The sequence below is a fragment of the Mobula birostris genome, chromosome 8 (assembly GCF_030028105.1).
Source record: "Mobula birostris isolate sMobBir1 chromosome 8, sMobBir1.hap1, whole genome shotgun sequence".
Classification (NCBI taxonomy): Eukaryota; Metazoa; Chordata; class Chondrichthyes; order Myliobatiformes; family Myliobatidae; genus Mobula; species Mobula birostris.
This window is the reverse complement of record NC_092377.1, coordinates 133,015,356-133,039,312: the sequence shown is the minus strand read 5'-3', so window position 1 is coordinate 133,039,312 and position 23,957 is coordinate 133,015,356. Positions and strand designations below refer to the sequence as shown.

At 43.2% G+C, this 23,957-nt stretch overlaps 1 protein-coding gene across 9 annotated transcripts in view; it reads left to right on the top strand.

Annotated features, from left to right (window-relative positions):
* Positions 1 to 23,957, top strand: part of LOC140201721 (uncharacterized) — a 191,358-nt gene that overhangs the window by 68,947 nt on the left and 98,454 nt on the right. For 3 of the 9 annotated variants that reach the window (XM_072266283.1, XM_072266288.1, XM_072266282.1), the window contains exons 1-2: positions 12,486 to 12,625; positions 16,458 to 16,693. The exons of 1 other annotated variant lie outside the window; for it this stretch is intronic. Coding sequence is in view for 6 of the 8 variants with exons in the window: in XM_072266288.1 (XP_072122389.1) it covers positions 16,642 to 16,693 (52 nt within the window). In the remaining 2 variants the exon portion in view is untranslated. Of the gene's footprint in view, positions 1 to 3,121; positions 3,242 to 4,740; positions 4,788 to 5,883; positions 5,937 to 6,035; positions 6,080 to 6,785; positions 7,164 to 12,485; positions 12,626 to 16,457; positions 16,694 to 23,121; positions 23,219 to 23,957 lie in introns of those variants that run through there. 5 more of the 9 variants (XM_072266285.1, XM_072266289.1, XM_072266287.1 and 2 more) reach the window with 5 other exon arrangements.

Here is a 23,957-nt window from a genome sequence, read left to right as displayed (position 1 = left end):
CATGAGAGCAAAGGAGTCCGGCAGTTAATTGGCCTCAATAGCTGGGCATAGAATGGAAGGCATCAAATGTTCACTACTTTGTGTAGTACTGGTCACCGCATAGTGAAGGGTGTGATTTACGTTAGAGAGGTTACAAAGGAATGCAAGATAATCACATCCTTGACAGGTTTTAGTCTGGACCGGAATATTCCAGTTGTGAGTTGTGGCTTTCTTTTGTTAGGACCTGGAGAGCCTGAGCCGGCACTCAGAACATGAAACAGTGTAGCTCAGGAACAGATGTGGTTAGCTTCATCTAACCAGCATCTGTAATGACCAATCCGTCTATTGAAACCAGCCCTATGTCATTGTACATAGTCAATATCCCTCTGTTTCCCCTGTCTAAATAGGTCTTACTCATTGTTTTATCTTCGTTCACTTCCCCTGGTATGTGGAAAAAAATCTCTTTTGAAATTGTCTCCCTCAACTTAAAATAATGCCCTCTAGCTCTTGACATTTCCACACAGGGCAAAGGACTCTGGCCACTAGTGGAAGTGTACAAGACATTATGCGGCGTATAGATGTCGTAAATGCAAGAAGGCTTTTTCTACTGAGGTTGGTTGGAACTACATTTACGGGTCCTGGGTTAAGTGTGAAAGGTGAAATGTTTAAGGGTAACATATGTGGGAACTTCTTCATTCAGAGGGTGGTAAGAGCGTGAAATGAGATGCCAGCACAAATGGTAGATGTGGGATCGACTTCAAAATTTAAGAGAATTTTTGACAGGCACATAGATGTCAGGATTATGGAGAGCTGTGGTCTGGGAACAAGTGAATGGGGTGAGGCATATTTATGATTCTGTATGCTCGATGGGCTAAAGGGCCTGTTTTGTGCTGCAATGGTTTATGACTCTATAACTGACCTACCCTATCCGAGCCTCCCCTAATTTGATAAACTTCAGCATCAGGTAGCCCCTCAGTCTCCGACACTGCAGAGAAAACAGGCCAAGTTTGTCCACCCTATCTTTATATTTTATGCTCTCTTATACTGAGAGCATCCATGTGAACCTTTTTGGCATCAAGTCCAAATTCTCTATTCCTTCTCGTAACACACAACCAGAAATGCATAAGTACTTCATCTGTGTCCTAACTAAAGTCTTATCTTGCTGTAGCATGAGTTCTATTTTGACAGAAAAAGGGAGTTCCGGAGCACTTGGTGGTCCGAAGTGCCTGTTCCCAGACTGTGTGATTTAATGACTCAATAGACCGTTTTACCCTTGGTGCTACAAAGCCACACCTGGTGATGGACATTAAAATTGCCTCGCACAGTACCTTTGATAATGTCAGTTATTGTTCCAATGTTGTTCAACGTGGAAAAGAGCAACTATTAGTTAGTTGAGGGAGGATGATGCATGAATGAGGAAGAGTTAACATTTCTCACGATTTACCTGATACATCAGTCAATATGAAGACTATCTGGACTCCAACATCTAATCTCAAAAGTAAATATTACCTCTCAGTAGACTGTGGCATACCAGTAAAACACAAACAGCTCAGGGATGTTATGGAGGAGTCTGGCAAACTGTGCGTAATGTGTGATATTATATGACTGCGTTGCAGGACAAATCTGTTCGGCAGTTCCTCTGATTTACACCAATTTTCCCAGAAGACTTTTGGTTGGGATCGACTTCTTGTCCACATTCAATATTCAATGCTGGTTTAATGGAGTTTTGCATATTAAGAAAATAAAAGGATGTCGAGTTGAACTTGTTACAATGCTCAAATGGAAAGTCACTGATGATCTTATTTCATGGTGTAGCATGTCCGGGGTCAGAGGGGAGATGAATAGTCTCCCTGTCCTTCAATGCACCATGCGTTTACATTCATATACTACTTTATACACACGAGCTACCAAAACAGCTCAGTGCAAATGTAGCTAAATGTGAAGCCATAAGGCGTATAAAGAGAAATAAATGTATCTGTAATATGGATAAAAACCCAAATCCTGGTCATGTATACCAGGACAATCTGGGCAACCAGAAAGAAGTTGTAGAGACTATATATCATCATGAGTCACAGGTGAGGTACCGGAAAACTGGAAGGTGGCTCATTTTGTGTCTTTATTTAAGAAGGGTTTCAGCAGTTGTAAGACTGCAGGCCAGTGAGTGTAAGATCAGTAGTGGGAAAATTACTGGAGGGGATTCTGTGTGATAAGGCCTAGCAGCATCTGGGAGGGCTGGGCAGATTAGGAAAAGTCAGTATGTCCTTCCGCGTAGCAAAACGTGTTTACCAATTTTGGTTTAGTTTTTTGAAGAGGTCATCAAGAGGACTGGAGAGGTCAGAATGTGAGATGTTGTCTACATGTACTTTAGGAAAGCCTTTGACAAGGTCCTGTATGGGAGGATGGTCGGGAAGGCGAAGGAACACAGTATCTGCGATAAGGTAGCCTCAGGGGCAGAGATTATCTTAGTGGTGGCAATGAGGGGATGGTAGCAGAGAGCTGTTTTTCACATTGGAGGGCTGTAACCAGTGCTGTACAACAAGTATCAGTGCTTTTATTTGTCACATACCGTGCCAAACGGATTCTCAGCCAAATTATTAATTTGAATCCGTTTGCGGAAAACACCGAACTCGGTTATGTAGTTGATAGTGAAGACACTTATGTAAGATTACAACAAAATGTAGATGAGCTGGGGACAAGAATAACAAGAAGACTTAGCTTATATTAAACATATAACGCTCCCTCATCTCATATGTCCCCATTTGCCCCGCTCTGTACATATCTGAGCTCCAGACAGTGTTACAGAAAGATAAACAGAGGAGTTCGACTACATAGTTTCCTGAAAGTGAGAACACAGGGGGACTGGATGATGAGAGTAGAAATTAGCACGATTACCTTCATTGGTCAATGTCCTGTCTACAATAGTAGGGACATCATGGACATTGGACTTCTTAAATCATCGCCTACTGGAGAAGTCCACTGCCTCTGTGAGAGCTTTGTTTCGAACTGAGTTAAGAGCACTCTGTTGATGCGTGACCTCAAAGGTATAAAAAGCCCACAATTGCAATCGGCTCATTAAAAGTTACCCTATGCACCTTGCATGTATATGTTCCAATTCTAAATGTATTACATGATGTCTTCACAGATTCATTCAACAATTCAAAGAGTGGCATAATCATTGGGGGCGTTTTGATTGGTTTGGTGGTATTTCTTCTAACCCCGATTCTCATTGTTTGGTTCATCAAGAAACATTGCCAATCAGAAGGTAATGGTATCAAGTAAGATTATAAAACCGAAAAGTGATGCAGGCATTAACGCAGTTCAAATAAGCTGTTCAGTTGTAATTGTTGTGTTGTCATTTAGCTTACAGAGTATTGTCCATTTTGAATTCAGTCTGATATGAACATCACGATTGTGTGAGAGGCTTGTTTTATGGTCAAACACTTCCTTGGTTGTCAAATTCAGTTTTTTTCTGTTGGACATGGAAGACCACAGTAGAAAGAGTAGATTTTCCTGGCATATTTCTCCTCTTGATTCATGGAGATTTCAGCTGGGGCGACATGGCAGCATGGTGTCAGCACAATGCATTGTAGTACAGACGGCCCAGAATAAATTCCGCTCGCTGCCATTAAAGAGTTTGTACGTTCACCCCTTGTCTGCGTGGGGTTTCTACCAGTTGGCAGGTTAATTGGTCAGTGTAAATTGTGCCATAATTAGGCACAGGTTAAATCAGGGGCTTGCTGGGCACCGTGGCTCGCAGAGCCGGAAGGTCCTATTTTATGCTCTCTCTCAAAAATAGTAATTATAATTATTTTTATTATTGCTTCCATTTTCCTCTTTCGCTTCAGTTCTCCCCTCACACCATGTTTACCTTTTCAATTATTTAGCCACATTGCAAACATCCAGAGAACAGCAGTATATATCGATCTATAGGAGAAACTGTCTGCAAATAAACGCATCTACTTATAGCTGGCCTGTCCATTTGTTAAACCAGCTATATTTAACCTGGCGAAACTTACTGTATGTGACAAATTTATGCTCATTGATATCTCTACTTTCCTGACGGTTGGTCTAGAGATTTTCAAGTCCATTTTATCTAACAATATGAAAGGTTATTCGGTGCAATATTTAATTGTTGCTGACGCGAGGCGATCCCGATGGTTGCAGATTGTCAATAAAAAAAGCAGCCAGATGTTAACAAGCACATTTTTACATGTAAACTTCCAACTCTTCTGCTGGTCAAGAAATAGCCAGAGTTCCAAGGGCAGCTCTCCTGAAAAAGTCACCTCCACCTCTTCCATAAAAAGTTGTACAATTATTCTATCTTCCATATTCTGTTTCCCACTCCTTCCACATGCACACTTTTTACACCTGGCTGATACAATGATCTATCGATGTCAATATTCCTTCTCCCACGTTTCTTAAAGTGCTAGTGCAATATCATTTATGAACTCTTCACCAACATGTGGTGCCAGATTTGAAATAACCTTCATCTAGCCGGTTTCTGCTGGATATATTCTATGTGCCAACTTTAATCTTGCTAATGACATTTGCTCAATCTACATAATGATTTAAATTTACTATGATTGCTGCAGCACTTTTCTTGCAAGCGAAATAATTTATTTATATTTACTCTGTTCTCCATTTTGGCTACTGCAGGGAGTCTGGACAACCGTCGAGGCTTCGATTAATAAATAAAGACATTCCTTTTGTATGTTTAGGAGGTATTTGTTGTGATGTATTTATCTCACTTTACCTTTGCAGAGGGTCCCTACGTCAACGTACGCCCTCAAAGAAAAAATACTGAGCCTGTAAGTCCAATATATAACATACTGGTCTGGGATTCTGACTTTGCCATCGAGCTGAATAACTGTGCATCTAATATTCTTGAATATTAGATTACTAAAGTTCCGATAGATTATTTTGTTTCTACAGTTTTCCACATCTTGATACATTTGCCATCAATTAATCAATCCATTGGTTACATATTAATACAGATGTGTACGCAGCTCTGACACAGTCCAACTGCTAGTGAGCACCACCCCACAGCAGTTTACACCAGGGATGAATCCTGACCTCGGGCAAAGTCTACTTGGAATTTTCCTGTTCTCTTTGCCCACCTGCATTTAACTTCAGGAGCTCCTCTTTTGCCTTACATTGCAAAATGTGAAAGATGTTTTGGAGATCTGGCTACAGCTACTGCTGTGTTCATGCATATTTGAACCAAAGAGGCAATGAGAGCGAAATAATGAGATAGCAACATTTTGGTAGAACAAAATTAAAAAGGTAGTCGATAGCAGTTCAGTCGACGGAAGGGTATTTTTCCGTGCAAAATCGTTTAAGACTCTATGATACACCTGGTTAAACAACAGATCTTTGCCTTTGCAGAGTGCTTGATGCAGTGACCGACTGGAATAAGCTTGAAAACATTTTTTTTTTTGCAGAATAAGACTTGCATAGTTCCGCATGACGCAGAAAGAGCCAAAATTGGCCCAGCGAGTCTATGCCGACTGTTTAAAGCCATTCACAAATTCATTGCCTCTTCCTCATCCCAACATACCTGTAGTTCTAGCACGCAGCTATAGAAGAGGTATTTTTGCTTTGTCAAGTTGACGTACTAACTTATCCCTTTTTTGAATGTGGGGGGAGAGTAGAGCAGCAGTGGAAATCCTACAAGATCACAGAAAAATATATAAATTACCACACAACTATATCCAGAGGTAGAATTAAAATTTACACAGAGGGATATGCGAGAGAGCAGGTCTTTCAGCCGCACTATTGTACCGCCCTTCCATGTTGTCAAAGAAACTTCTTTGCAATAATTGTAGTATATTTGAGTATATTTTCTTTGGTGGCATTTTCAAGTACATATCCATTATTTGAGAATTTTTTCTTCTTCTTCACCAGTCTATTCACGTGTTCTTTTTCAGGATGCAGCTGATATGGATTCCACTTATATGGTAAGCTTACTCAATAGCCAGGCAGCTTCCACTAAACCTTAATTTATTTCCGAATTGCATTGTTATGGAGGATACTCAATTTCTGTCCCTTCTCCACAGGGTCTGAAATTGGAGGAGCAATCGGTTTACAGCCACCTAAGGAGGTAGTTATATTCTATCTGTCTATCTATCTGTCTATCTATCTATCTATCTATCCATTTATCTACCAGTCATAATTCTATCTATCTGTATATCTGTTTATCTGCCTTTCCCTATTTTGATCACAATCTGTATTGTATTGTCCAATACCTTGCTATCCGTGTACGTTCAACTCTCTTCCCGTCTGAAATCGTGTGTTTGTGAGGGGTAGAGGTTTATGTCTATGCTAGTGTATGCGTTTATCTGTCCATCTATCAATAGCTCTTTTCAGTTAGCCTTGTTATTTATTTGTATCTTAGTCCTGCTTTATGAGCTGAACGATATGGTGGGTCATTATATACAGGTCGCGAACATGAAATTGGAACAATCGGCGCGGTTACAAAACACCAATGGCGCGGTATTTTGATAGTTAAAGGAAATAATTTGTAATGTGGAACAGAGCGCCAATATACATTGAAATGCTTCAGTAAATAAAATCTGATACATTAGATTAGATTAGATTACTTGTGCAAAGTATTGTACAAGTTGCAACTCTAAACCTATCAACACACAAATACTTCCCACACCAGACTCGGCGGAACGCAGTTCCCCACCCAACGTCATTAGAACTCCAGCCGGAGACGTTTAAAACCCATGCCAACATCGAAAAAGTGCACACTGACCCCTACACCCCCTAAACAACCACGCCAATAACTCTTTTCTCCCTTTCAGGTAAGATGCATGTGTGCTCCTAAGAAATATGAATCATATTCCGAAGAAGGTTTTCTGCCCATAGATCTGAAAATTGCATCGAATCCTCTGGCTTTTTCATTGGTGTGAATTTCCCGAGTTATACCAACTCCAATTGCCCACGTTGAAAGGCATTGTTTTAATCAACTCCTGATATGTCGATACACCGATATTGAAGGTCGTAGGTACATTTCCATCTTCACGTGGCCCGATGCCTCCTACCTCGACAACCTGCCGAATTCAACTTTTGAGCTTTCTGTCAAATCTGGACTTTAGAGCAGCCCATTTTCAATGGGCCCATCATTTGTAATCACTGTTCCTGCTGGTCTTTGCCGAAATAAGGTGCTCAACGCTTTGCATTCTAAATCGTAATCATTTTGGGGCAATGGTTCCTTAATTGGACACATGCCATTTGTTACTTGCAACTTTTCAATTTTCTTCTCTTATGTGGTACATTGGTTTACTGCGTGTAAGATGCAAGAAAGTGAATTTGTTGAATGCCTACAAGATGGACTTTTAGAGCACCTTGTGCTTGAGCCTACTCGGGGAAAGGGTATATTTGATTGGGTGTTGTGTAATAACCCGGATCTTATTAGAGAGCTTAGCGTAAATGAACCCTTAGAAGGCAGTGATCATAATGTGATTGAATTCATACACCACTTTGAGAGGGAGAAGCACAATTCACAGGTATCAGCATCACAATAGAATACTGTACGGGGAATTACAGTTGCCTGAGAGAGGAGTTTGCCCAGGTGGTTTGGAGAAGGAAATTGGTGGGAATGACGGCACAGCAGAGATGGCAGAGGATTCTGGGAATAGGTCACAAGGCGAAGGGTGGATATGTCCCGCCAAAGAAGAAGCTCTCAAATGGTAGGGGTAGGCAACCGTGGCCAACAAAGAAATTTGAGGTCTGAATAAAAACCAAGGAAAGGGCATACAAGTTGGTAAAAATAAGTGGAAACTTGGATGCTCCTAACCTTGTGGTTAAAAGGAGCACAGCCCGGCAGCAGGCCCTTCGGCCGAGCAGTTCTATGCCGGCCAAAGTGCTCACCAAAGCCAGTTTACAATTGATGGGCCAGATTCCCTCCAAATGTCTCGAACAAATGCAACCCACGTATTAGTTATAATGCCACCAATATTTTGCCAAGGTTTTCTGGAATTCAGATGTATATATCGGGGATGGCTGAATGTTCAGAGATGCAAATAGCTGAGGGAAGACCCTATAGAGTTTATAAACTTATGATTCATACCTAGTCATAGTCTTACTCCACAGACAGTAGAATCTAGTACTGGAGGGTATCGGCTTTTGTGGAGGGGAGAGGCATTGAGTGGAAGTCAATGAGAGCTGCTTTTGTTCACAAAGAAGGTAGTATTTAAATGTGACGAACTGCCAGAGGGTGTGGTAAAGACAGGAGGTATTACAAGGTCATAGAGCAGTATCATTCTGATGTAGGCTGCATTATGCACCCAGCTCTTCAGTCTATAGACGAACTGGATGGATATGACCCATTTCAGACCATGGGGAAGAAGGGGAGGGAATTTGATTTGTGGTAATCCAAGGAAAGAGAGTTTGGATTCTGAAAGAATTTTTCCAATGTAATCCCCAAGCGCGACATTCCTGGTAAGTTCCTGCTTTTCCTGCCCAGTATATCTAATGAATAATTGCTGCCCGTGCTACCTACCATGGAAGCGCACTTTAGCTATCCTACTGGCAGTCTACATCCTACTCTAGGTAGACATGAAGTACGCACACAATAAACTGTATACTTCGTGGTCTACAGCCTTGAAACAGGATACAACAACCCCTCTTCGCCTTAGCCGCTGTCATGAGCCAAACCAGCTTCAAAAATTGGTAGGTAGATTCTTTATTAATCCCAAAGGAATTTACAGTGTCATGATAGTATTACAAATGCACATCTATACAAATATTAGGAGATACTTAAGAAATAATATATAATAAGTTACCGTAAAAATAAGATGCCCCGGATTTACAAATTTAATTTATTCTGTTACACCCTCAAGTACGTCTAATTTGACTGCTACAACATTGCCAGCCTTTCTAATCAGTTTAATGAGTCTGCAGAATCACCAATCTTCATGCCATTGCCCTAACACACCACCACATAGAAGATTGTACTGGAAGAACATGTGAAGGAGAAGTCTGCATACTCCAAAGGACCTCACTCTCCTCAGGAAATAGAGGCGCCTTGGTTCTTTTTGTACATGGCCTCTGTGTTGATGTTCCACTCAGGTCTGCCATCCAGGTGAATTCCCAGGTACTTGTAAGTCCTCAGCACACTTACGTATTCACCATCAATAGTAATAGGGAGAAATGCAGGCTTGGTCATCGTAAAGCGCATCACCATCTCTTTTATCTGACTGTTGTTGAGCTGCAGATGATTCAGCTTCCACCATTCGACAACGTCCTGCACCAGGGCCCTGTATTCATCCTGCCGTCTTCCATTTATACACCCTACTAATGCTGAGTCATCAGAGGATTTCTGCAGATGACACATCTATGAAGCCTCACAAACTTTAGTCTACCAGACAGGTCGTCTATTATCCAGGGTACAATAGAAGTGCCAACCCATACTGAACGGAGCTTATCCCCCAACAATGAGGGCTGTATGGTATTGAAAGCACTTGCAAAATCAAAATACATGATATTCACAGTGCTGCCCTGCTTATCCAGATGGGAGTAGGCTCTGCTCAGCAGGTAGATGACAGTATCGTCAACTCTAATGTGCTCCTGGCAGGAAAACTACAGGGGATCGAGGGCTAATCCGAGTAGAGGTAGGAGGTGAGCCAGGAAAAGCCTCTCAAGGGTCTTCATGATGTATGAAGTCAGGGCCAAGATTACTGCCCAGTGCAGTCAGAGTAGTCCAGTTGAAAAGTAGTCTTTCAACCTACTGTCAAGAGTGTGTTACCCAAATACTATGTCTCATTTTCCACTAGGGGCTGAAGACGTTGGTACAGAGCAATCCAGCATGTTTGCCGAGCCACCCAATGACCTTAGTTGGTGAAACATATGGCCACTTGCTCTCTGCGACCCTGCTGAAGCTAAAATGAGAGCATCCAGCTCAGAAAATCTTACAATTTTGACCCATGGGTACAGATGAGCTTCTGCTCCATTGCTTTGAGTCGGTAGCCCGCTCCATATTTAAAAAAAAAAATCAGCAGGCAACCGAGTTGACTGGGCATTTTTAATTAAAAATACTCACTGCGCTGGGAATAGGGTGCAAGAGCCGAACGCCTAACAGTCCACGATTGAAAAAAAAATCCGTTTCTCATCAGCCTCCAGATTTCTGAATGGTCAATGAACTCACGAACACTACCTCATTGTTTGTCTATTGCACTGTTTTTTTTTGTTTTGCAATTTATAGCCATTTGTATTCCTTGCAGTGCAATGCTTCCACAAAACAACAAATTTCACGACATGTCAGTAATGATTAACCCGATTTTGATTATAAGAATGTCCTGAATATTACGGATTTTGTCAGCAAGTGCGTAATATATGGGCTGTTGTACCAATGAGGTCATTCTGGGAGTTCCTGAACTGGAAAACATGGATTAATCAGGAGATCGACTCCAGAATGAAGTCCGGGTCTGCAGCGCTCATACGAGTCGACACCGAGTTAACAAAATTAAATACTATATCTATAAAGCTGTCAGATATACCAGTAGACAATACCTGAATCGAGTTTCAAAACAACCGCAAGATGTGGCCGGGATTACATACCACAAAGGGTTACAAATCAAGGTCAGGCAGCATCGGCGACAGCAGTGCATACCTTCCCGTTTATCTTCATACTTTTTGAATAGAAGGAAATTGGAATCCCACGACCCACCAGACAGACTGCAATGCTTCCGAGTTCATAGTTATCTTTGTAGACTTAAAATCAGCCTCCTGGAGAGTGAAACCGTGAAAAACATCTGGCTCGGATACTGTACATGTCGTTTCCTCAGATCTTCTGCAGACCACCTGGCGGGGATAATTCTATACATGTTAACCTCTCCTTGATCCGGTATGGGTTTCCAATCTGCTTTACGAAGACCAATAGAAACGTAGTCTATAATAACCATTTAACATAAAGCAACCTTTCTCGATGAACAGCGCCCCGTCCTTCGGACATACACCTGTAGCTCCTGAAGCAATTCACATTGGCTCTCACCGTAGTAAGCATAAGATATGTGTCTTATAAAGTTAGGGCCTTGAACAGCAGAAAGTCGCTGCATATCAAATAAGAATAACAATCAGGTGCAGAGCAAAGTTTTCTGTTCACACTATCATGTTTTCTCAGTCATGGCTGATCTACTTCAGCGCAATTTCCCGCCCTTTCCATATCCAGTAAGATCTAGAAGACTACTAATCTATCTTTTTGTTAATGATGGCGTCAACACGCATCAATATGCTACCGGACACAGAATTCCAAAGATAAACCATCCAATGGGTGGAGAAATTTCTCCTTGTTTCTCTGCTCTGCATTTATCCGTTATTTTTAATCGATGATCTGCTCCCTCCGCCCACACCCTGATCATCCAATAGCGAGTTCCATCAAAAATACAGAAATATACGTAGTTACACAATCATAACATTATTCAAATGAAGGAAACTTCCCCGTTTGAACAAAAGAAGTCTACTCAATGTAGTCCTGAAAGACTACCGCATAGCTCTGAGAATAGGAATTATGCTGACACGCTGAAATTTTCTTGCTGCTGAGTAAAACTTGTCGTTTTAGTTTGTTTCGTAAACCTCAAATTCCCCCTTTCAGTTCCTGTCTGACAAACCTGACACATTGTCTGTGCGTGTGGTGGTCGTTAGGAGTTATTTATTCTCCACTTCTTAGAACGTGCAGACATATTGTTCGCCATGAAGGGTCGATTAATAGAAATCTCCATGAATAAAATCTCTGTAGAGAGTAAAGAGTCAGCAGCAACAACGAACATGTCCCCATCAAAGGGTCTAGGAGATCAGCACACAATGTATAAGAGTGCATGCCTCAGGTGAATTGGCACCTACTCTTGTCCCACTAGTTATCAACTCTTACCTTTACGAAGGATGCAGTTCGAAAGACAGTTAGGAAGGACATAGTCTTAAAGAACAGTTCAAATAAAGCAACATTCATCGACTAAAGGCCAAACGTATTGCGTGAATGCTGAAAATTCTCAGCAGTTGATTAGCCTCTTTGAAAAGGGTTGGAGAAGTAACCTAAAAAGACAAACCTTTCAAATCAATTTCAATTCAACTCCGTCTGTTGAAGGTGCCGGAGATGAAATATATTAGCTTTGTTTTCCTTTCATATTTCCAGTACTTGCATATTTTTGCATCATCCAACGTAACGTGTCGAGTTAAAGTTGATTTAGTAGAACTGAGAGAATTTAGATGTAAATTCTAAGTCGCTGAGAAGTGGAGAATTGAAGACAACACAGCCATCCTGTCCACGCTGATGAGCTGTCTCTTGGTGGTGGCACCTGTTGGTGGTGGAGTTCGAGGATAATTGGCATGTCACCAAAGACACTCGCAAATATCTACTAATGTACCGTTGAGGGCATACTAACTGATTGCCTTACCGTCTGCTATGGAAGGACAGCAACACAGGATCAGCAAAATCTGTAGGAAGTTTCATCCTGGGCATTCACTTCCCCAGCATCCAGGCCACCTTCAAAGAGCGACGCCTCAAACAGGCCGCATCCATGGCTCAACTGAGATCTTAAAGAAGATCAGTTTAATCCCGCACTGTACGGAGGAGAGGGTTCTTCTTCCTGGAATAGTAAGGAATGGCATTGAACCTGATTCTAGCGGCAGAGCTCCAGGAAACATGGTAAGTATTCTGTTGTAAGTATTCATGGTAGGTATTTCACGCACATCTGCTCTCATCTATCCTCCCGTCACCCCACTAGGAATAGGGTTCCCCTTGTCCTCACCTACCACCCCATCAGCCTCCGGGTCCAACTGTCATGGTCCGGTCCGTGTAGTCCCCATTTCGGTTCACGGTCCGGTCCGTGGACTCAGGACCCGGGTCTTCCAGCTGTCCCTTGTTTGAGTTAATCATTGGCACCTGATTCAAATCTTTGGGCTTGCAATAGAAGTAGCCTTGGGATTGAGCGTGGGCTGCTGGTTTGTCTCGTCAGTTCCCCTTGGAGCAACCTGCTGATGGAAAGCTGGTGAAACCATTCAGGATCTCTAGGCCTGGTTGGAGGACTACCGCTTCATGGAGCCTTGTTGCCACCCGTTGGAGTAGTCTTCGCGGTATGGACTTGGCTGTTTCCTGGGCCAGCTGAGTGGCTGCCATCCATTCCGAGCTAGGTAGGGATCTGGCTGTTTCTGTAGCCAGCTGAGGTTGCTGGCTGAACTGAGACTTGGAGCTACCCCAGAGCAAAGATGGAACTGTCTGTTGTTCTTTGGTGTTTGTCTCTTCTTGTCCTCGCCTCCGTGGGGTAAATCAGGCCGTCTGGCCGTTGCCCTACGGGGGGGACATGTCTTGTCCTCGCCTCCGTTGGATAAGTCAGGCCGTCTTGCCGTTGCCCTGCGGGGGGGGGGGGGGGGGACATGTCTTGTCTTGTCTTTGCCTCTGTTGGGTAAGTCTGGCCGTCCTGCCGTTACCCAACATATGGACCTGTCCCACCTTGGTATGGAGAAGTTGAGTCCCGGCTTGTCTTGGGATAAGTCCCGGCTCTGTGTCTATGTTCTGTCCTGTCTCATATTAGTGTCCTGTTAATGATGAGTCCGGCTTGTCGAAGGATAATTCCCGGCTCTATGTGGATATTTAGTTCCCAGTCTGTCTCTGAGTCCAAGAACCCAAGCCTCGACGATCCCGCAGCCAAGCTCCAAGAACCCAAGCCTCGACGATCCCGCAGCCAAGCTCCTAGAACGCAAGCCTCGAGGATCCCGCAGCCAAGCTCCCAGAACCCAAGCCTCGAGGATCCCAAGCCAAGCCAAGCCTGAGGACCCAAGACCCCGGCCTCTAGCCAAGCCTCAAGACCCAAGACCCCAGCCTCAAGCCATGTCATGTCCTTGCCTGGTTCTGGGGTCCGAGCCCGAGGCAAGACCCAGGTTCTGGGTCCTTGTCCAGTCTGGGGCTCGGAGTCCAAGCTTTGTATCCTCGTCCATGGTTCCTAGTCCTGGTCCCGCTTTCCCTAGCCCTAGTGTGCATTCACGTCCCTACTCTAGTCAAGTCCTGTTCCTTGTACTTCAGTGTCTGTGCCTTGCATTTGGGTCCGTTCCCAGCAGCCCCTTGTGACACCAACATATAATTCAACGTAACTTCCGCCACCTCCAACGGGATCCCACCACTAAGCACATCCTTATTTCCCCCCCCCCCCGCACCCCGCTTTCAGCAGGGATCGCTCCCTACGCGATTCCCTTGTCCATTCCACCCACCCCCCTCACCGAACTCCCTCCTGGCATTTATCCTTCTAAGTGGTACAAGTGCTACACATGCCCTTACACTTCCCCCATTACTACCATTCAGGGCCCCAGACAATCGCTCCAGTTGAGTCGACACTTCACCTGTGAGTCGGTTGGGGTGATATTCTGCGTCCGGTGCTCCCGATATGGCCTTCTATATATTGGCGAGATCCAACGCAGACTGGGAGATCGTTTCGCTGAACACCTACGTTCTGTCCACCAGAGAAAGCAGGATCTTCCAGTGGCCACACATTTTAATACCACGTCCCATTCCCATTCTGATATGTCTACCCACGGCTTCCTCTACTGTAAAGATGAAGCCAAACTCAGGTTGGAGGAACAACACCTTATATTTCGTCTGGGTAGCCTCCAACATGATGGCATGAATATTGACTTCTCAGACTTCCGCTAGTTCCCCACCTCCCCCTCGTACCCTACCAGTTGTTTATTTATATACACACATTCTTTTTCTCCCTCTCCTTTTTCTTCCCCTGTCCCCTCACTATACGCCTTGCCCATCCTTTGGTTCCCCCCGCCCTTTTCTTTCTCCCTAGGGCTCCTGTCCCATGATCCTCTCATATCCCTTTTGCCAATCAACTGTCCAGCTCTTGGTTCCATCCCTCCCCCTCCCGCCTTCTCCTATCATTTCGGATCTCCTCCTCCCCCTCCCACTTTCAAATCTCAGTTAGTCCTGACGAAGGGCCTCGACCCGAAACGTCGACTGTACATCTTCCTAGAGATGCTGCCTGGCCTGCTGCGTTCACCAGCTACTTTTATGTGTGTTGCTTGCAAATATTCTGTTGTGTTCGATGATAGAGCATTGAACTTTGAACAGTATTGCACAGAAACCGGCCCAACGGTCTAAGATGCCGAGTAAGTAACTTAGTAATTAAACCCCAAAATAAACTATTCCCTTATGCCTAAAGATGTCACAGCCCTCCATTCCCTGCACATACACGCGCCTTTTAAGTGTCTTTTGAACGTATCTGTCGTACTTGCCTTCACTACCGTGAGTGACAGCATGCTGCAGACACCCATGACTCTTCATGAAAAAATATGTTTGTACACGTCCTTTAAAACTAACCATACTTACCCTTCCCCCACCTCCATACACACACACACACACACACACACACACACACACACACACACACACACACACACACACACTCGGACGCAGCTCGCCTAAAATGCATGGCCGCTATTATTACGTAGATATTTCGTCTAGGGACAAATATACTGGATCTCCACTCATCTAGGCCTCCCCTAATATTATAAACATCAAAAAAGATATCCTCATTGCATGCGACACTCGAGAGAAACAGCCCAAGTTTATCCAAGCTGTCCTTACTGCACATGCCCTGTAATCCGGGAATTATGCTCCAAATGCAGCCCAACTAGAGCTTTATAAATCTGCAGCATAACTACCTGATTATTGAAGTCATTGCCTCGACTAATAAAGTCAAGCTTGCCGAACGCATTCTAGGCCACCCAATCATTATATGCAGTCATTTCCAGGGATATATAAATTTGGACATAAGATTGCTACGTTCATCAACAGTGTTAAGTGCATTGCCATTAACTCTGTACTGTCCGTTGAATGTATTGAGATAAGCGAAATTGCACTAGGCCTGCATCCACCCATGTGCACGAGTGAAAACGTTGAATGCATTAGATTGAAAAAAATATGGAGAAGTGTGAAGGGAAGTGTATGGCTCCAAAGTCCTGTCTTCTGACCCAAACACATTCACCAGCTTCTAACATCTGCATGTGGTTAACCTTCATCGGACTCGTATTTCAGGACGTGTTAAAGTGCCCGGCAATGCTTTTGGCTTTCAGCCAGCATTCGTCACTGGGAAGCTGCGAGTAACCTCGAGCTTGTCTACCCGGAGCAAACCAGAGGCGATCTCATCGAAAAGTAAAATCTTCCCACAGTGTTAGACGGAATGGATAGTGTTCGTAATAGCAGAGTTCACATGATTAAAATAATGATCCTGGCTTTGAAGACAGGAGAAATGTCTGTGGCTTCGGAAATTCTATTCAAGAGACCATATACCTAGCCACTAATTATATTCAAGCAGAGCGAGGTTCCATGTGAATCAGGAAATAAACTGCCACTGAAATGAAAGGCAACTCAAGCAAAATATTTAAGTGATTGTTGTGAGCAGTGGACCGAACGCGAACGGCTGAATGGCCTTCTGCTTTAAAAAATGTTTCTTTTCTCCTCTCCCCTTTGCACTATACAGAGTAAATTCTAAATTCTGAAGGACCTCCAAGTTGCGGGGGAAGTAGTAAACAATTTCCAAGAAATAACCACGTGACCGGACCTGTGAGAATGAAACGAACCCTTCTTGCTTACTTGAGTACTGCCTCACTCGCACATCAATTACAAAGGGTTTCGCTGCATTCAACTCACGTTCGGCACGAAGAATGAACACTTTCATCTTCATTATCTGCGTTTCCTTCATCTTTTTCCTCCCCGGTAAGTTACAAGGTTAACCAACTTTAATCTGATTCTATTCAAAATCCATCCTCTAGCTCTTCAGGGGCCTGCATGTACTCTCTGTGCGTCTTTACCTCAAACTCCCCGTGTCGTCTCAGAACCCCACGATGAATCAATGATTCGTGTCCTTTGCGTTATTGTCAGGTTTGGTGAACAAGTGTTACAGCAATTGAATTGTATAGTGACATAAATTATAACCTAACAATCACTCTATCGTTAACTAACCATGTGAATAGAAGCGACCACTGCAAAATTGCTCAGCTGGCCGTTTGCTCTGTATTCGCCGAAATTTAACAGAACGGTGGCTCTCATGGTAACGATTCCGCAGATCAAAGAGGCAAACCTTCTGTGTGGCAATATCCTTTGTCGTTTTCATTGTGTGATAACCAGCAGTTGAAATGAGCAGAAAGCGGGGCAAACCCGGACAGATTCAGAGCCACGGCGATACTGCTTTTTGTGATTTACGCACAATGGCGGAGCTCTGGTTAACGTCGGGACGAGTGTAACGCTTGCATTCTAGCAGGACATGAGAGGGTGGGGAAAATATAATTATAATGTTTACCAAATCTGATCATAAACGGAATCCAGGGGATGTTAAACTATCCACAATTGCTCCATCGGCGGTAAATAGGTTTTAGTGATATTTTGTTGCACTTCCGTACGGAATCTCAATCTCTCAATCTCTCTCTCAATCTCTATCGCTCTCTCAATCTCAATCTCTCAATCTCAATCTCTCAATCTCTCAAACTGTCAAACTGTCAAACTGTCAAACTGTCAAACTCTCAATCTCTCAATCTCTCAAACTCTCAATCTCTCAATCTGTCAATCTCTCAATCTCTCAATCGCTCTGTCTGTCTCTCTGTCTGTCTCTCTGTCTGTCTCTGTCTCTGTCTCTGTCTCTGTCTCTCTCTCTCTCTCTTCCCTCTCTCCTCTCTCCCTCCCCCCTCTCTCTCCCCCCTCTCTCTCTCTTCCCTCCCCCCACCTCTGTCAATGTTGTAAATAGATCTGTAACCCTTTGGTTGCTGCAGAGCAGAATGAAAATGTACTTCGATGCCTTTGGAGAGAGAATATGAAAGGCAGAATATACTCTCTGGCATCAGGTGTGGCAGAATGTGATTGCATTATTTTGACCCAGTGGCTCTCCTGTTTGCATTATGCTCATTCGACATGGAAGCATCCAGCAGGGAAGAATACAAGTTTTTATTCGAACATATCAGCAGGGAAAATACAGTCGATTTTTGTGTAGGTATTGTTGTTTCCCCCCCCCCCCCCAAACCCCCGCTCTCTGTGGATGTTAAGAATAATGAGATTTCTTGATGTCTAAAAGCCTGCTGGGAAAGTGACGACTGACCAATATGCGAGCAGTTGCTCAGTTGTGTCTACACAGACAGCACAACACTCTGAGTCCTGAAAGTACACTGAACCTCAGACCGCAGCAGAAGCTTAACTGATCACAGAATTGAAGCCGTTTCAGAAAATAGAAGCACAAACAGATAAAGGAGTGAAAAGAATTCTGATGAGATTTTCACTGTTAAAACCACACTGACTATTTTCTAACGAAGCACACAACCAGAGATTTAGAATAGTGCTTAAATCAATTAAAGAAGATCTGGATAGAGATAATTCAAGAATACAGAAAAAGATAACAGTACTATTTCCATTATCGAGCTGTGGCTGCCGAGGTATGACGACCAGCAACAGGATATCTAGGGATATGTCAAACATAGAGGGGAAGATAAGGAAAAGAAAGACTGAACTGTGGTAGAAAGCTCGGGAAGTATTAAGAGTAACAAAAATGTCAGAACAATAAGTGAGGTGGCGATAGAAATAAGGGAAATATATATTTTCGTCAGAATGTTTCCTTATAAGACAGGGAAGCCCGATAACATTCATTAGGTCAACATGGAAGTTAGGAGAAATACAGGGAACCTCCCTTTCAAATTCTGTCATGACCGAAGTATATTCCGTGTTTTACTGCCAGAGCTAATGCTGTGCTGCCGTGTGTACTTTTATATATTGGGGGAGGGGTGGAGTGTCAGTCCAAAACAGATACAGCAGCCACTCTATAGTCAACATTCAGATGAAGAGTATTTTCACTTAGACCATGCAAAATGTGTGTAACGTATCCGATGTCCGCCATGACATTTAACTGAATATACAGTGGATTCCAGTTAACCGAGACACATGAGGACCAGTACATTTTGGTCCAATTAAGCGGCTGCATAATTTAGCCGACGTTTCATGGAAACGGTTAAAACTGTATGAGAAGAGACAAACTGAGTAACAAATTATGTATTTAAATTAAATACTGTAAAAATTAGAACACTAGCTATAATATTATAGAAACATAAAAACATAGAAAATAGGTGCAGGAGTAGGCCATTCGCCCTTCGAGCCTACACCGCCATTCAGTACGATCATGGCTGATCATTCAACTCAGAACCCTGTACCTGCCTTCTCTCCGTACCCGCTGATCCCTTTAGCCACAAGGGCCATATCTAATTCCCTCTTAAATATAGCCAATGAACTGGCCTCAACTGTTTCCTGTGGCAGAGAATTCCACAGATTCACCACTCTCTGTGTGAAGAAGTTTTTCCTAATCTCAGTCCTAAAAGGTTTCCCCTTTATCCTCAAACTGTGACCTCTCGTTCTGGACTTCCCCAACATCGGGAACAATCTTCCTGCGTCTAGCCTGTCCAATCCCTTTAGGATTTTATACGTTTCAATAAGATCCCCCCTCAATCTTCTAAATTCCAACGAGGATAAGCCTAGTCGATCCAGTCTTTCATCATATGAAAGTCCTGCCATCCCAGGAATCAATCTGGTGATCGTTCTTTGTACTCACTCTATGGCAAGAATGTCTTTCCTCAGATTAGGGGACCAAAACTGCACAGAGTACTCCAGGTGTGGTCTCACCAAGGCCTTGCACAACTGCAGTAGTACCTCCCTGCTCCTGTACTCGAATCCTCTCGCTATAAATGCCAGCATTCCATTCATCTTTTTCACCGCCTGCTGTACTTCCATGCCCACTTTCAATGACTAGCGCATAATGATACCCAGGTCTCGTTGCACCTCCCCTTTTCCTAATCGGCCACCATTCAGATAATAATCTGTTTTCCTGTTTTTGCCACCAAAGTGGATAACCTCAGATTTATCCACATTAAATTGCATCTGCCATGAATTTGCCCACTCACCTAACCTATCCAAGTCACCCTGCATCCTCTTAACATCCTCCTCGCAGCTAACACTGTCGCCCAGCTTCGTGTCATCCGCAAACTTGGAGATGCTGCATTTAATTCCCTCATCTAAGTCATTAATATATATTGTAAACAACTGGGGTTCCAGCACTCAGCCTTGCGGTACCCCACTTGTCACTGCCTGCCATTCTGAAAAGGTCCCGTTTATTCCCACTCTTTGCTTCCTGTCTGCCAACCAATTCTCTATCCACATCAATACCATTCCCCCAATACCGTGTGCTTTAAGTTTGCACACTAATCTCCTGTGTGGGACCTTGTCAAAAGCCTTTTGAAAATCCAAATATTCCACATCCACCGTTTCTCCCTTATCCACTCTACTAGTTACATCCTCAAAAAATTCTATGAGATTCGTCACACATGATTTTCCTTTCACAAATCCATGCTGACTTTGTCCGATCATTTCACCGCTTTCCAAATGTGCTGTTATCACATCCTTGATAACTGACTCCAGCAGTTTCCCCAACACCGACGTTAGGCTAACCGGTCTATAATTCCCCGGTTTCTCTCTCCCTCCTTTTTTAAAAAGCTGGGTTACATTAGCCACCCTCCAATCCTTAGGAACTAGTCCAGAATCTAAATAATTTTGAAAAATTATCACTAATGCATCCACTATTTCTTGGGCTACTTCCTTAAGCACTCTGGGATGCAGACCATCTGGCCCTGGGGATTTATCTGCCTTTAATCCCTTGAAATTACCGAACACCACTTCCCTACTAACATGTATTTCCCTCAGTAACTATACTAATACACTATAAAATTGTATTAGTTCCTAATATATATTGACAGAAGAATTCATCCGCATCACGTTTTTCTTTTGATTGTAAACGAATAAAATTAGCGCAGACACTTAGTGCTGATAATGGATTGCCTTCATACAATCTTCTCGTTATTGCATTTGCCAAATCTACACTGTAGAAAAATAAGATTATTTTAACAAAAGGTAAAGCCATAATTGAAGCACTTTGATGCATCAAGAAGCACGTAGAAGCAACAGTATCAATTACTTAATTTTTTGTTTACAACTATTTATCCACAGAACCACGTTTAGCTTTTCTCACACAACACATAGAACAGGATATTTCCATGTTCGCTCTGAGAAACACTATAATTGAAGAGTCGGGTTGAAAAATAACAGATGAGTTATGATAGTTCAACATCATAAACTTTCACTTGTATATAAATCCAAGGAGTAGCATTCATAATCATCTCCGTCGATGTCGCTATTGTTTTGGATCAGCCGCCATCCCACCACATTCTACACCTTGATTAAAAGTACAAAGCAATTGTTGAGTACATTGGAGAAGCTTGTTTGAGCCCAGCTGTTGTGCACTGCAGAAGGGATAAAGAGGCGTTTGCTTGTGGTTCTCTATGTGGAACTCATGCAGTACTGCCGTGTACCAAGTAAATAATTGATATCCAAACACAGATGTATTGCCAGCTTTTCTAACTAAGAGCTCCTCTGCTCTGACCTGAAATGGGGGTACTGTGCACCAATGACAAAAGTAGCGGCCAGAAAGGACAGCTGAACAGTCATAGCATTCATTTCGAGAGTAAGACAATAGAAATCATTAATGTAATACTGAAGGTTTATAAATCATTGTTCTGACCACGTTTAAGGAATTGTGAACATTTTGAGCCTCTATATCTGACAATCTCTGTGCTGGCAATGGAGGGTATGCAGAGGAGGTTCTCAAAAATAATCTTGGGAATGAAATGATTACCATATGAGGAGCGTTTGATAGCTTGGTGCCTGTATATGCTGGAGCTAAAAAAGTTGAGAAGGAATCTCTTTGAAACCTACTGAATATTAAATAGCCTAGATCGAGTAGATATGGAGAGGATATTTCCAATAACGTGAGAGTGTAGCACCACGGGGCACAGCCTCGGAATAGAGGGACATATTTTTAGTAGAGAAGTGAAGAGGAATGTCCTTAGCCGCAGGATAGTGCATCTGTACAATTGATTGTCACATACGGCTGTAGAGGCAAAGTTATTGTCATTATTTAATGTGGCGTTTGATAAGGATCTTCATTAGTAAGGGTGTTAAAGGTTACCGGACCAGGTAGGAAAATGGGACTGAGAGGAGTAATGTATCAGCCATGATCGAATGACGGAGCAGACTCGATAGGAGAAATAGACCAATTTTGCTTCTATGTCATATGGCCTTATGGTTAACTACCAGGGACCTGCGATCTCGCCAGGCCATAGATCAGATAACTTCTTCAGCTTTGGGCTCAGGTAATTTGTTTGAGGGGGATTGTGCTTCAATTCTGTTAGTTCGGCGTTCAAAGATTAGGGACCGGAGGAATCTAGTAATGTTGATAAATTCGGAGTTACACATTTCGCTGGCGAGGAAAGCACATGTCTACAGGATGAGAATGGAGACCGATTTTGTAAAACACTGCTAGATAAATGCAGGATACGTCCGGAATTCTTGAGCAGCAGGTACAAAGCGCCGGAGGAACTCAGCAGGTCAGGCAGCATTCATGAAAATGAATAAACAGTCGAAGTTTCAGACCAAGCTTTTCTTCAGGACTGGAAAAGAAGAATTAAGACGCCAGAATAAAAAGATGTAGGAGCGGGTGAAGGGGAAAGAAGACTAGCTAGAAGGTGATTGTTGAAGTCAGGTGAGTGGGAAAGGTAAATTGGGAAGGAAAAGGTAAAGGAAAAAAGAGCTTTGTAAGTGACCAATCCGGACATCGGAAGGAGGTGATTTTCTGCCAGCAGCGGTTCGCCACAGCGAAAAAAGAGCTTTGACCAACGTCCAACCCGGACATCGGAAGTTTTCAGAGTAGGGGATTTCAGCGTGTCGCAAAGCGAAAAAGAGCTTTGACCAGCAACCAATCGGCGTTTGGGTTTGATTGAGAGGAGGAAATCAAAGGAAGTCGAAGTAAGCGCAGCGACCATCGTCTGAGTGTAAAGAGTCAGTGTGCTGATCTTGAAGCTTTCGCTCCTCGAGGCTTCAGTCAGAGAAAGCAAAAAATATTAAACTCAGGGTTATTTTTTTTCCCTTCCCTTCTTTATGTCTGTTCAAATAGGACTGTAGAGATTCAAGCTGGATAGTGGACTGCTCCTCTTGCGGGATGTGGAAGGCAAAGAGACCTCCAGTGTTACTGACGACTACAACTGCGAGAATTACATCCAGCTGCAGGTTCGAACAATCCACGTTAAGGAGCTGGATCTGGAAATGGATGAACTCCGGATCATTCAGCAGGCTGAGGGGATGATATACAGAAAATATAAGGAGGTAGTTATACGCAAAGTGCAGGACACAGAAGACTGCGTGACAGTCATGAAGGGGAAAGGGGTTAAGGAGCCAGCGCAGAGTACTCCTGTGGCCAATCCAATCAACATCAGGTATATTAATTTGGATACTGTTGGAGGCAGTGGTTGATTTAACAGAGGATGGTGAACAGGCAGAAGTCGTAGTCCATATACGTACCAATGACATGGGTATGACGAGTGACATTCTGCATAGGGAGTTCAGACAGTTAGGTGTTAAGTTAAAGGGCAGGAACACCAGGTTTATGATCTCAGGATTTCTACCCGTACCATGCCATGGAATAACGGCAGAGCAGCATTGGCTGGAATTTTTGGAAGTAATTCGGAAGGCACAGGATATATGCATCCCAAAGAGGAAGTATTATAAAGGTAAAATGCCACAACAGTGGCTAACAAGAAAAGTCAATACCAACATAAATGTCAAAGAGAGGGCATAAATAGAGTAAACTTAGTGGGACGTTGGAGGATCGGGAAGCTTTTAAAAAACAACTGAAGGCAACTTAAAAACCACGAAGGAGGTAAAGATCGAGTGGTGTACACTACTGTGCTCTGAACGAAGTGTCTGAAGAAGTTGTGGAGGCATTGAGAAATTATCTTTCAAGAATCACTAGGTTCTGGAATGGTTTCGGAAGACTGGAAAATTGCAAATGTCACTCCACTCTTCAAGAAGGGAGAAAGGCAGAAGACAGGAAACTATAGGTCAT